General features: G+C 29.2%; 1 protein-coding gene across 1 annotated transcript in view; it reads left to right on the forward strand.

The window, feature by feature from the left end:
- The window catches only part of LOC145247809 (uncharacterized), a 1,402,654-nt gene that overhangs the window by 987,381 nt on the left and 400,338 nt on the right, over positions 1-14,935 (forward strand). Inside the window, exon 5 of the mRNA XM_080109443.1 lies at positions 9,902-9,970. Coding sequence (XP_079965569.1) covers positions 9,902-9,970 — 69 coding nt within the window. The remainder of the gene's footprint in view (positions 1-9,901; positions 9,971-14,935) is intronic.

The raw sequence follows: 14,935 nt of genomic DNA on the forward strand, positions 1-14,935 counted from the left end.
ATACACAACACGTCCCCCATATACATATATATATATATACACCTATATATATATATATATATATATATATATATATATATATATATATATATATTACAATAATAATTTTTAATACCTACAGACACTAGTGTTTCATCCTTTCGGGAATCATCAGTGCAGGGTGACACGATTACTACGATTACTACCGGCAAGGGATTCGAACCTAGCCACGAAGCACGAACTCCATCTCCAAGGAACTAACCCCACGACACACCGCGAGAAACAACGTTGAATAGATATCTAATAATTATAAGATCATAATCTACCATTTTTGACCGTTTTTCGATTTCAACTTTAACTTGCTCAACAATAAGATTCTTAGATAGTATATATATATATATAAAAACAAGACGACACACATTCACACACGTTATAAATCTTCCCCCTCAGCCATTAAACAGTGTTTGTTCTGGTGCCGTGACCTGGATACGTTCTGCCTAGCTGCTTGCATGTAATAAAAAATAGAGAATAAATGAAATAAATTCGAATATGCAGTATTTAAATAATGAGTGTTCAGATATTATATTCTCGACATTTTCTTTTCGAATATTTTATTATTATTTCACCATATAAATCCTGGCAATCCATCGGAATTTAGTTTTATAAAAACATACAGAAAAAGGAGCATGTGAAAATAAAATCTCTCTTTCGACACATAAGAAGACTACTGCATTTTTAAAGAGTTTTTTTTTATTGTCTGCACTAAAGAATTTAACGTTTTGTATTTTTATTGCATTTGTTTACCCGTATAAAACACTCTCTTTCACATATCACCTTATACACTCATACACATTGACGGCATAGTTATCAAGTGGTACGTGGCTCGCCAAATAAGCCTGGCTAGTTCTGTTAGAATTTGAATTCTAACCAAATCAACTGCAGTTTGATAATATACTATTACATATACGTAAAAATAACCTAACTTATTTCAGAAAAAGATTTTCCTAGCTTAGTAGCCCTTGAGTTCAGTCTCTTTAGTTGAAGTTTCCAATCCTGTCAGTCCTCACCCTGGTGAGCCACAGTTACATCGAAACCTAAGTGCGTCAGTCCATATATGTACGTTAGTCCAATTATATATATACATATATATATATATATATATATATATATATATATATATACGTCGTTCCTAGACATAAAAGTTGATATGGTTTGAGTTATTCCTTTGAAACACAGACATGTTTAATACCCAAAATAAATAAGCATATAGTTAAATAGGAATATATATATATATATATATATATATATATATATATATATATATATATATATATATATATATATATCTTCCCATCGGAGTAAAACACACTTGTAGCCATGGGTGGGTTTGCTGTCAGAATAATAATTAGAAGATATACAATAATTTATTTATTTAGACAACCCAAGAACACAACGCATGAATTATATGACAGGAGCAGCGTAAGTGATTAATAACACAACCCATTCCTTTAGATCAAAAACTTTATTTATATACTTAATTTGTTAAATAAGCCATTGTGCCACGTTCTGAACCTATCTGATTAATTAATATTTAAATCATAGTCGCCTTCAAGTAATCAATGAACCGAAAACACAAACGGCCTGAATTACCTTCCTGTAACCATTTTAATAAACAAAATCAACCCAGTTTCAAACAGAATTAAATAACAGTATTTAAAAACTTAATTGGATTATCTCCCTTCAAATCATCCTAAGCAACGACATAAAAACATTTCTCAAGTTAAATAACTATGAATCTTCAGACAGTAAATAGATTAGAACACTTCACCCGAAATGTCCTACAAGGTTTATATATATTTAATGCACCTATTTTACTTTATTCTCATATTCAATCAACTTCTAAACCGGAAATGGTATTATATCCATGTACCAATAGAACGATAATATATAAACATTACTTGCCACTAAATACGAAACTAAAACTAACCGTAACATTTTACAAGGTTATTACGGCCATAATATAAGTATAGATACCAAACTTTAAAAAATTATGTTTACAAAAAAAACAATCATTGGGAAATAATGGAATTTAGGAACCCAACAAATGGGATATATTTAAAAAAAACAACCTTTTTTTTAAATGGCTTAGGGCTTCCCATAATAACTTCACATAACTCTGTTCTTAAATAAGGATACGAAAATTAGGCGATACATTAATATTTAAACGGGATTTTCAGTAACCACAACCAAGGTAAATGTTTCTCGCATGCTTTTCCCATTAGGGATCCACCCCCGCCTTTTTTCTTTCTATTCAAAAAATGCTACATTGCCTAAAGTGTGTTTATTCATAAAGTCTGAAGAAATGCTGTTTTTTTTTTTAATTTTCAAACGATATAATGCTTAAAATTGTCGAACTAGACATTGAAACAATTGTAACGTAAAATGAAATACACTGTTTGTTGGCATCAACACCTTGTCGTGAAGTCTTCATTTTGCACACACAGTATATATATATATATATATATATATATATATATATATATATATATATATATATATATATATATACGTATTTGTATTATCCACATACATGTTTCGTTGTATCACATCTCATCAATGCTGCTAGACTCTACGTCCGTCCTCCGTCCTACGGGAGAGGCGCCTGTAAATCATCTCAAGAAATGTCCATATGTAAATATATATTCATAAATAATCGTTATACGTATATACATTTGCCTTCGTATATATCCCCGAGTCTTCACTCATAATTATCACTGTATTAAAAAAAATATAGAGTGAGCTCTACATTTCGAAACACTCTGGTAAAACTTTCTAATAAAAATGTCTAATACAGATGAAAATTGGTCTACTGGGCGAAAACACACCTCTAACAGCGCGCGATAAATAGCATGAGATGTTTGACTGTCATATGCTGTTACTATAATACAGTTACACTAATGTTGAAAATGACGTCATAGCAACGAGGAAAGTATAAATGTAGAGATGATAATGCAATAAAAAGTATCCATAATAATTTTTAAACCTTTTTTTTCTGTTTTCCCCTCCGACGTTCCTAATGATTTTTTTGCCTCCGCTTTGTTACCATACTATTGCATTAATTTGCTCTATTTTTCGTAGCAAACTTCTACTACCTTTTTTAATAGTAATATCTCATTCCTGAATACTTTTTTGATATCACATTACACTACACCGTTTTCATAATTGTCTTATCTATCCTAACCCTATAACTAAGTATGTCTCCCATCCTATTTTATCGAAGTTCTATGATGTTTCTAATGAGGAATTTTAATCTTTGGATTCATCTGACTATTGTTCTCATCTTGAGTGTTATTTTCAGAAGGTTTCGGTCGAGTTACTGTAAATTGTTTATAATTACTGGTTCCCAACCATTAATTACAAACAATAGATAATATGTATAAGCAATAAGTAAAAACATTAATATATATATATAGGGAGAGATAGATATGCGTTAATATGGGTAGTAATTAGTAATAAATTGTGATATTTACAACTAGAAATAAAAGTAGGTTTAAGGCGCAGTGGTTAGTGTACTTGTAAGAATTAGTTGTAGGTTCAATCCTCAGTGTGGGCGACCAAAAAAAAAACAAAAACAATTGCGAATAACTTTAAACCTCTATCAAGTCATGGCTGCCTGGACAATAAAATCAATACACCCGTGAAGTAAATAAAGGGTTCCGCTAAAAATTCCGTCCTCATTCTCGAGTTCGACAGCATCATTCCCGAGTTCGACAAGATACACGTGCAGAATCCATCAAATTCGGAATGATACCTCAAGTATTCCAATAGTTTTCAATTAACGATCGCATTTATTTACCTGTGGCTCAAAAACCAAGTGAAGAATGCATTGTCCACTGTGAGTGCACAGTTAACGAGGCATAAAAAATAACACACATTTCCTCCAATATATTTAACGCCGAACGTTCCTAAGGGTTTAACATATTGAATTTTGAGTTTAGCACCATGCGAAACTGCTAAATAGACATACACAGAACATTTTTGGCAAAAATATGGTAAATTACTCCCCAAAATGGAGTGTTTTTATAAGTTTTAAAATAGCGCCATTTCATATAGAAATCAGTTAGTTACAACTATTTATAAAGGTTTCTAAAATCCAAGGAATCAATTTATTTATAATAAGCACAAAGGTGTCAATTGTAGTCATTTTAACCCGAAAGGCGCTCCTACGGGAGTAACTGGAGTGTCCCCGGAAAATGCGTTCTATTACTTTTTTACTCATATCATGTTTGTGCAAAATTTCAAAAAATTCCAAGGCGTAGTTATTGAGAAAAGTGACGACACAAGCAGAGACGAACGGACAAACGGACAAACGAACGAACGGACATAACAGGTCCACCCACCTTTTGTCGGGAGACCAAAAAAAAAAATACTGCGATCAACACCTAGATGCACTTTTTTTTGGTCCCCCGACTAAAGGTGGGTGGACAAAAAAAAAGAAAAACTACTGCGATCAACACTTAGATGCAATGTGTATCCCTAAGAAAATTTATATCTCCGATGGAACTATTATTGAAAAATACAAAAATTAAAATATACGTTATCTGATTGAAAGCTTCCACATTCATTTATTTTATACAGACGAATAATTTATTTTATGTAGATGAATAATTTATTTGATGTAGACGAATAATTTATTTGATGTAGACGAATAATTTATTTTATGTAGACGAATAATTTATTTTATGTAGATGAATAATTTATTTTATGTAGATGAATAATTTATTTTATGTAGACGAATAATTTATTTTATGTAGATGAATAATTTATTTTATGTAGATGAATAATTTATTTTATGTAGACGAATAATTTATTTTATGTAGATGAATAATTTATTTTATGTAGATGAATAATTTATTTGATGTAGACGAATAATTTATTTTATGTAGACGAATAATTTATTTTATGTAGACGAGCAATTTAATTTATGTAGATGAATAATTTATTTCATGTAGATGAATAATTTATTTGATGTAGACGAATAATTTATTTTATGTAGATGAATAATTTATTTTATGTAGATGAATAATTTATTTTATGTAGATGAATAATGTATTTCATGTAGATGAATAATTTATTTGATGTAGACGAATAATTTATTTTATGTAGACGAATAATTTATTTTATGTAGATGAATAATTTATTTTATGTAGATGAATAATTTATTTGATGTAGACGAATAATTTATTTAATGTAGATGAATAATTTATTTGGACGAAAAATGATCTCGCTTTTGACTTTTTTAGATTTCAAATGCCAAACAATGTAGCACCACCAGCAATCTTATTTCATCATCGAATCTTTGTTTGTTTGTTTTTTTTTAACTCAGTATCCGCTCATCTTCGTCACGAGCTTGCCATTTAGTAAAAAAAAAACGTTTTTTTTTTCTTTTATATAATACAATTAGTTTATATTTCGTAATGATATTTTGAAATCATCGGATATACCAATATACTTAAGAGACAATATTAATAACCCACCAATACATGCTAAATTGTATGTTTTATTTATGTTTGCATTAAATTCTATTTAAACTATCTTGAAAATTATATAATTATCATTTTTTTATAATGTTTTGCATTTTTAAACATGGGGTCATTTAACCTTTGTTATGGTGAGATAAACGCCTGCACCTCTGCGCAACAGTACTTAATGATGCGTTATAAACTTATAAAGATTATCTAATAACCTTTCGGAACAGGAAGTATATCGAACCGGAAATAGAAGACTATTTATTTCAGATATTCAGATAAAGACATTCTCTTTTATCAAATGTATATTTCATTTGTCTGTGGTAATTTGAACCTCGCATAAACTTCCTGTTTGTGCATGTTTCTATTTGCTGGAGCACAACACTTGTATCCGTCCTTTTCCACGCCGTGAAACTCTTCAACCTTTAACCCAACCACCACAACCTTATTTTTCTAAATGTCTTGCACCGATTGTCACAATTTTCTACACCTGGGCACGCACACCTTTTCTATTATCTATATCTATTTAATTATGTTGAATTTTAAATCGATTTAATGTTTAATAACTTGATTAACAATAATGGAATATCGGATAGATTTTTCTTCTTTTTTTAATTGATTAAAGTGCTTTAATTCTCGGATCAATATTAAGCATAAATGGTTATATTTAATTATAATATAATAATAAATCTTTAAAGTTTTATTCGTTTTTTTTAGACCTGGACCGGCAAAAACCGACCTGCAAAACGTGAAGATGTGTTTGTATTTTAATTAATATTTTTATTTTACAATAGTAATTATATAATTAAATTATGTCGTCATACAAGAGCTTCACAATTCTTCATGCAGTTCTTTGCAATATGACTGTATTTTGATATATATCTAGCGCTGTTTCAGAAGAAGGGAGGGTGACGGTGGTCAATGGTTTACGACACAGACTGGCAACCAGGATGTTACGGGATCGAATTCCTTTTGTCCCACAAAAAATATTTTCACTTCGAATGATGGCGACTTTCACGTAGTCCCTCTTTGTAGAGAAAATTACAAATAGAAAAATATCGGGGTTACCTATGCCAACAACACAGGGTGGAACGATGCCTTTTCAACAAGCACTGACGAGTACTCGGTAGATGATGGCGATCAGGCTGAAATCCGTGCTGTGTGAGGTAATGTTGGTGATGTTCTCGTCGTATAACAAAACGAAGTACTCCTGCGAGTTCAGGAAACTAGGCGGCCAGTGTGAAGTCACGTCTAGGTTTCTGTGGACCGACGCCGAGTCTTACTGCCACACCCATGGTTTGCCAGCGGCCACCTGATTACTTGAAATTACACCATAGACCATTCCCGTGGCTGGAAACTTTCTTGTCATCATCATAGGCACGCGCCTATTATTTGTGCCAATCCAGCGCATTTTGAAGGTTCTGGCAATGGTCTTTTTGTCATAATTCTGATCGATAGAGACAATGAGTTGTACAGCGACGCATGTCAGACCTTGCTCGTTGGATATTGTCTCACTTTAAAACAGGATAGAAGGCTTCTATAGCTCTTGTAATTTGTACACACCTGGCAATTAGGGATGATCTGCACCAAAAAGAAAACAGGTTTTAATCAAACGGAAATCGAACCATGTAGTCTTTTCTACGGAGACTATTTCATAGTTCCACGCTGTAGAATCTTTAGATTAATGCGATATGACGGCGAAAAGTACAAAATATTGGAAATAAAACTTCAGTTTCAATGGAGTCATTATATTTCCTTCTACCCCCAGTTAACAGTGCTATCTGGTATCATCGTGAGATTTCGTTTGAATATTGGATGTGGATAAAGAACATCTTTATACATGTCAACCGTTGAACTATTTGTTTCGATTTATGAAACAGAAAATTCAGATACATTTAAATGATCAATTATCTTTTAAATGCAGCAAAGTACACCTATTTCTAACAAATAAAGCAAAGTATACCTTCTTTTGACAAATAAGGCAAAGTATACCTACGTCTAACAAATAAAGAAAAGTATACCTTCTTCTAACAAATAAAGCAAGAATACCTTTTTCTAAAATATAAGGCAAAATATACCTACTTCTAACAAATAAAGCAAAGTATACCTACTTCTAACAAATAGATCATGGTGGTATTTAAAGTAAATCACTGGATGTTTACTTTAAATCAGTCCAGAATCAAACTTCTTTTTTTAAAAACAAAAGTTCTCTACTTGACTACCATTGAAATGACTGAAACATGTCTTGCGGCTTTGACAAAGTTCTATGATAGACATTCAACCCAGACATGAAATGGAAGACTTACAACAAATACGTTGGCACGGTCGCTTGAAAAATGGTTATATCATTGTCTCGCTCCAGAGGCTAAGTCACTGATGACGTCAACAGATGAAGAACTATTGCTACATCTTAATAGATATAGTTTAAGACACGCTTTTCCACCATTTTGTTTTACAGAATACTGCATCGTTGTTCCCTAACTAAATATAGACTGGCCTTTTAAGAGTACAATAGTAACATTATTGAACTGCATTTTAAAAAGCAAATTCTATCGCAACTACTATTACTTGTCATAACGGCGCTGTTTTGCCGTCCACATGACACCTTACCCTTATCGTTAGGTGGATCCTGGGTCTTGATATATTGTGGTAACTCAATAAAAAAGGTAATTTCAGATAGATATTTATATAAGATATATTTGCGTAGCTAAAACAAATCCCAATTTAAAATCAACATTTGTAAGTGGTTCTTATTAATCTAACGATTCTGAACACTGTTCTCATCTTTGATATTATTCTCGCATTTTTCGGTTGATATAATTTCCATCAATCAGTAGGTAAGATAAATTTATCTCGAAGTTTCGATCAATCTCTATAATCTGTACGTTTTTTCAAACTGAAGCCTTCATTTAAACGAAGTAGATGCTTCTCGTTCTGGCAGACATAGTCGAGTCATAGTTTTAAGTAATATTTTGGGTTTTATCTATTCTATCGCCTGTTCTGACGATGGGATCAAGAGAATCTTCAAGACTATCTTCTAGTGGTAGTTGAACTCAACTAATCAACTAGTCATACTTCTGATCATTCTGTTTAATAATTCATGTTAAGTTGTTTTCTAGAGTTTGCCGATTTAATTAGTGGGACATCTAAAATACAGAGAGGATAAATTAGTCGCCCTAAAGTAAAGAATACTACAAGTTTATTTTAAATCTTTTATTAGAAAAAATCAATTCAGGTAATTTAATTATGTAGTAGAGTTGACATCAATTCAATGTAGCCGCATTCAGCCTCAATCACAACCTGGATACGGGTCCGGAATCGGGAAAATTCTTTTTCCACAAATGTCGACGAGAGCTCGGCGAATACTCGACGGATGGCAGCGATCAGGCTGGCTTTGATGTTGTAGGAGGTCCTGTTAGTGATGTTCTCGACATATAACTAAACGACGTAGTCCAGCGGGTCGAGGTCAGAGGAAGAGACGGATAGTGAGAGAAGGGTATAAATTGGTAGCACTCCTTCTAAAGCTAAGTTTGGGTCTCTTTGGACTTGTGTGTCGGCGCCGAATCCTGCTGCGACACACATGGTCCACCAGGTGCCACATGATTGCATCAAGGGTTAACCGCACTTTCATCATATACAGGTATACTTTAGTATTGACTTTTAAGACAACTTCGAATATGTGCAGAGGCATGAGGTGGTTCTTACTTGAAACCACACCAAAACACCAAAACCGTGGTCGGAAAAACTTTTATGCTTAGTCCTCAAGCGTTGAACCGTCTTGATTTGCATTTTGAGGATGCTGGAAATTGTCATGTTGTAATAATTTGGATTGGTAGAAAGTATGCGTTGTACACTGGCGCATCTCCATTCTCGCTCGTTGAACATTCTGTCACTTCCAGGCATGATTGGGAGTTGAACACAACTAATCAACTAGTACATGGTCTGCAACAAAATAGGATATTACTTTTCATTAAACAGAAATGGAATCATGTCGTCTTTTCAAATTTATCTATTTATTCTGTAGGCATACTTGAAATTCTACTGATAGAATAAGAAAAAAATCTCCTTGTATTACATAATTGGGGTTCTCTTTGAAATTCCGTATTGATACTCGAGTTCGCCAGTCACAGACAATTCAGTTGAATATATTCTGGGGTTATATTGGCTAAAAAAGTGTGAGAATAACATCCAAGATGAAAAACGTGTCTGAATAATTCAAATGATGTAAAATGTTTCATTATCTTAGAGAGATCCGTAAACTTTTCAGGTCGGTTTTTAGACGTGACAGGTCTTAAAAAAAAAGCAAGAATCCAAAACTGATTCGTGTATCGTGTCCAAAATTAGATGGAGGCAAAAGAAGTATTTTTGTCTTTTTTTATTACTTGTTCTTCTAGACTGAAGAAAGAAGAAGTCCGTGTAAGATCAAGGGCCGAGTTGCTGGAGATGAGGGAACAATGGAGAAGGTCATTATTCAGTTCCTTTTAAATTTTTAATCCAAATTCAATGTGTTTAGTTTTTCCGTGTTTGGTCTTGTCTGTATCTTGCTGTTTTGTCATTTTGGTGTGTAGACGAACAACCCCAAGAAAACAATAACACGTTTAAGTTTCCACAGTAAGCAAAGTCTATGTTGTAGAGTTTCGTATATTCTGTTTTCTCACATATCGAACTCAAGCGGTCATTTATGGCACCAATGGTAATCGTAATATTCAGTGAAAATATAAAATAATCATTTTATTAACAGCGATAATAAGAATGGATAGTTTGTTATCTGTCTAAAACTAAAACTCTACTATCGCGCAATATAATGCTATTTTATTTGGCTTTTTTAAAGTATTGTTTTGTCTGAAGACGAAGAACCTAAAGAAAAATTTTTAAAACAGCAAAAAAAACAACATATTTCAGTGTCCATAATAAACTGTTATAGAGTTTCATATATCTGTTTGATGACATATCAACCTCAAGCTATAATTTAATGCTTCATGACAATGCTAATAATAATAATAATAATAATAATAATAATAGTAATAATAATAGTAATAATAGGAATAATAATAATAGTAATAATAATAGTAATAATAATAATAATAACTATAATAATAATAATAGTAATAATAATAATTATTATAATAATTATAATAATAACAATAATGTAAAAGTATTTATCTAATAAATATGTATAGGCGCCAATGCGAACGGAAAAAAAACAAATATCATTATACCATCTTGAGACAGAACAGATACTGCACGTGGATCTTAACCAGGAGACCAAGCAGGTATATTTTAGTTTCACATACGGCCATAAAGCGATATTATTTTTAAATTTGATTTTTATTTGTTTTTACAATGAAACTTCGCTGATCGGGAGATCCTATTTACTAAAAAGGAAGATAGAACGTAATAACATAGTAGAACTATTAAATTGGCATATGCTAAGTAAATATTTTCAGCATTTGATTTTTACCTATCCCCAACCATTATTAAATACGATCTAGCGATCGTATAATTTATAATCTGGAAACCGTAATACACGCACGTTAAATGTACTACAGTGGCAATACTACTACTACTACTTCTACTACTACTACTACTACTACTACTAATAATAATAATAATAATAATGACAATAATAATAATAACAATAGCAATAATAATACTAATAACAATAATAATAACAATAATAATAACAATAATAATAATGATAATAATAACAATAATAACAATAATAATAGAAATAACAATAATAATAACAATAATAACAATAATAAAAATAATAATTAAAATAACAATAATAAAAATAACAATTATAATAATAATAATAATGATAATAATAACAATAATAACAATAATAAAAATAACAATAATAATAAAAATAACAATAATAAAAATAACAATTATAATAATAATAATGATAATAATAACAATAATAACAATAATAAAAATAACAATAATAATAAAAATAACAATAATAAAAATAACAATTATAATAATAATTATAATAACAATAATAATAATAATAATAATAATAATATTAAAGATTATGTATCTGTCTGGCGTTGTAAGTATATAATCCCGAAATATTATGTTATTTTATTTACTTTGTAACAGTATAATTTTGGCTGTAGACGAACATCCCAGGATAACAATAAAATATTTAATTATCTAGAGTTAAAATTTTAGAGTTTCGTATATTATGTTATATGACATATTAACCTTAAGCTATTACTTAATGTCAAAAGTAAACATAATAATAATAATAATAATAATAATAATAATAATAATAATAATAATAATAATAATAATAATGAGAATTATGTATAAGTCTGAAAATGAAACTATACTATCTTGGAATATTGTGCTATTTTATTTAACTTGAATATATTATAGATTTGGCTTTTGTCTATTGGTCACGAATACAATCTTTTAATGCTCAATTCAAATCCAATCCAAATTTCATAAATACCCGCCCATTTATTAAGGAATTGATTTTACAAATGTCAAGTATAATGCTTCAATTGAGCTCTAAACAGAAACATTCGTTTTAAACCCCATGTCTTGTAGTAGAACTTTCATACACTACTCCGTTTTGCTTGTACTGTGATAAAACGTCTCAAATACAGTTGTGATATTAGGTTATCTTTGTTCAAAATCAGAGTGTTTCTTCTTTAATCTGAATTTTTTGGTCATCGGGTTTCAATATTTATCAGAGTCATTCCGATACAAACCCTATCTAAGAACACTTCCAGACAAATAATGTAGAGTTGGGCGAAGAGTCCTATTGTAGCAAAGTCTTACTGGATTAACTCACATGCTCCTTATACTAGTAGATGAGATTTAATTCTGCTGATATTTATTTCTGTTGGATTATTCTTCCATAAAGAATTTAAATTCAATAATAAGCTTATAAAATCCATATATTTAGATATTAACCAGATTTAAACATATGATATGCCATTTGTAAATATGTGCATTTTTATAGTAGAGTAATCGCATGGTTTACAAGTAATTAAGGAAATTAATTAAAACTAATTTTAAGAGTTCACAAATGTCTCCTTCAACAATAAACTAGAAAATGGCCGTTATTGTTACGTATCGACAATAGACAACAACAATAAACAACAAATAAATAAGAAAAATACGCTATTTTCATAATCACATCTGTTTTCGGCATTTTTCTTAGATTTGGCTATCTTTTTAAAGAAATTCATATGTGTTGCCAAATTCATACGTAGATGAGATTTTATGGAATTGACACCGGTTGTTAGTTTGCGTTCTAATTGACTTAACTCTTCCCACATCTCGTTACTATTATTGAAGTAAATAGTTTTGTATATATTTTTATGATACTGATATATAACAGTACCCGATGTTTGTACAGTATATGATACAGTATATACGATATATACAGATTAATTTATAAACTATTTTACTAAACATGTAATTCATGTCTAGTATAATAAACAGAAACGATTAAACAGGCGTTTTTTTTTTCTTTTCTTGACATGTTTAATTGCTGGTTGATTTCATTCTTTCCTTATTTATTTCTGATATTTTATTTCTTTTATTGTTTTTTTTTCAATTGCAAATGTCCGTTTTTATCCCCTCCCTACATTTTCTAATATTTTTATTTCATTGAAAACATAAATTTAGTTAACTTGTAACATTATCTATTTATTTTTATTTTACTTTTAATTTACATTGATTAGTTTTTTTTTAGTTTTAGCAATTTGTTATTGTCTATTTTATAATCAAATTCTTATATCAGTTACATATTTAAATACATATAATATATATATATTAATTATTAATTAATAATTAATAATTACTACGTGCATATTGATGACTTACTTTTCTGCACGTAGTAATTATTAATTAATAATTAATAAGTAATATTTAAAAAAAAAATAAAAAAGTAAATACGTCTTAAAAATGTGGGCGAAGAAAAAATGCAAACAAAGGGCAAATAACTCCTTTCTTATAATATAAACGTTCAGGGAACGAAGTAATAAAAAAAGGAAATTAATCGCTAATAAAAAATAAATAAAAAATCAACAATCTTATATATAAATATATATATATATATATATATATATATATATATATATTGCCACGTTTCTAACGTATAATGTATCACAATTTTATGTACAAGAACGAAATAGTATAATATTTTTCATTTTAAATAATGTCTACTTTTAATATAAACTAGTGTTTTGCCTAGTTAAGAAATTATGTACAACTGACAACAATACTAAAAGTCGTTTTTGTTATATTTACTTGTTAGATTAATTCTTGAATTGTTTCTTGCAGATAATTATTTAACTTCAATAATGAACTAATAAAAGTTTTATATATGCTAATATTCATATACAAGATTTTACCCTTTATAAATCTGGTATACTATTTCTAACTATGAATTTGTACATTAAAGAAATTGAATGGTTTATAATTAATTTTGGAAATAATTGAATGAGATCACAAATGTCTAATTTAACAATATACTAGAGTATTACCGCCATTGATACTTTGGCTTTAATTAATTATAGACTTCTGACAATAATAAACAATAAATAAGAAAAATGTGGTATTTTCTTAATGATATATTTATTCGCCATTTTGTTTAGAATCGGCTAACATCTTGGAGCAATCGATTTGTGTTGCCAAAACCATATGTGAACGAGATTTTATAAAAGTAAAACTGACATATACATGTATATATATATATATATATATATATATATATATATATATGTTTTTTACAAAAACAAGTATTTTAATATCACTCTTATACACTATTGTTATACACTATTTACTTTTATACACTATTAATTTTCTACACTATTTTCATAACATATAATCTATAAGCTAGAACCATTAAATTAGGATTTTAACAAATGTTGACATGTTTATCGTTGTTTGATTTTGGTTCACCACTTTTATTTCTTTCCTTGTTTTTTTTTGTTTTGCCATTGTCTTTATCTTATTATTTCGGCATTTACCACAGCCCCACGTTTTGAGTTTTCAAATTTTCAATCTCTTCTTTTTAATTCTTGACATTTTAATTATTTTTACATTGACAACTGATATTTGACTTTAGACATTATATATTTCTTATATTTTTTATTTATTTTTTATTTTTATTTGTTAGTTTTGGATTTTTTTAATTATTTATTGTATTATCTTTTTCAATTTTTGCTCATTAATATTTGACATTTTAACACCTGTATTATTTTGTCCTTTTTATTTTTAATTCTTGATATTTAATTATTTTTTACATTGACAACTGATATTTGACTTTTGACATTTTTTTTCTTTTATATTTTTTATTTATTTTTTATTTTCAGTTCTTAGTTTTGGATTTTTGGCAATTTTTATAATTTATTGTATCATTTTTGTCAATTTTTGTTCATTAATATTTGACATTTTTATACCTC

This window comes from Euprymna scolopes, chromosome 26 (genome assembly GCF_053919585.1).
Source record: "Euprymna scolopes isolate OS-2025 chromosome 26, ASM5391958v1, whole genome shotgun sequence".
Lineage (NCBI taxonomy): Eukaryota > Metazoa > Mollusca > Cephalopoda > Sepiida > Sepiolidae > Euprymna > Euprymna scolopes.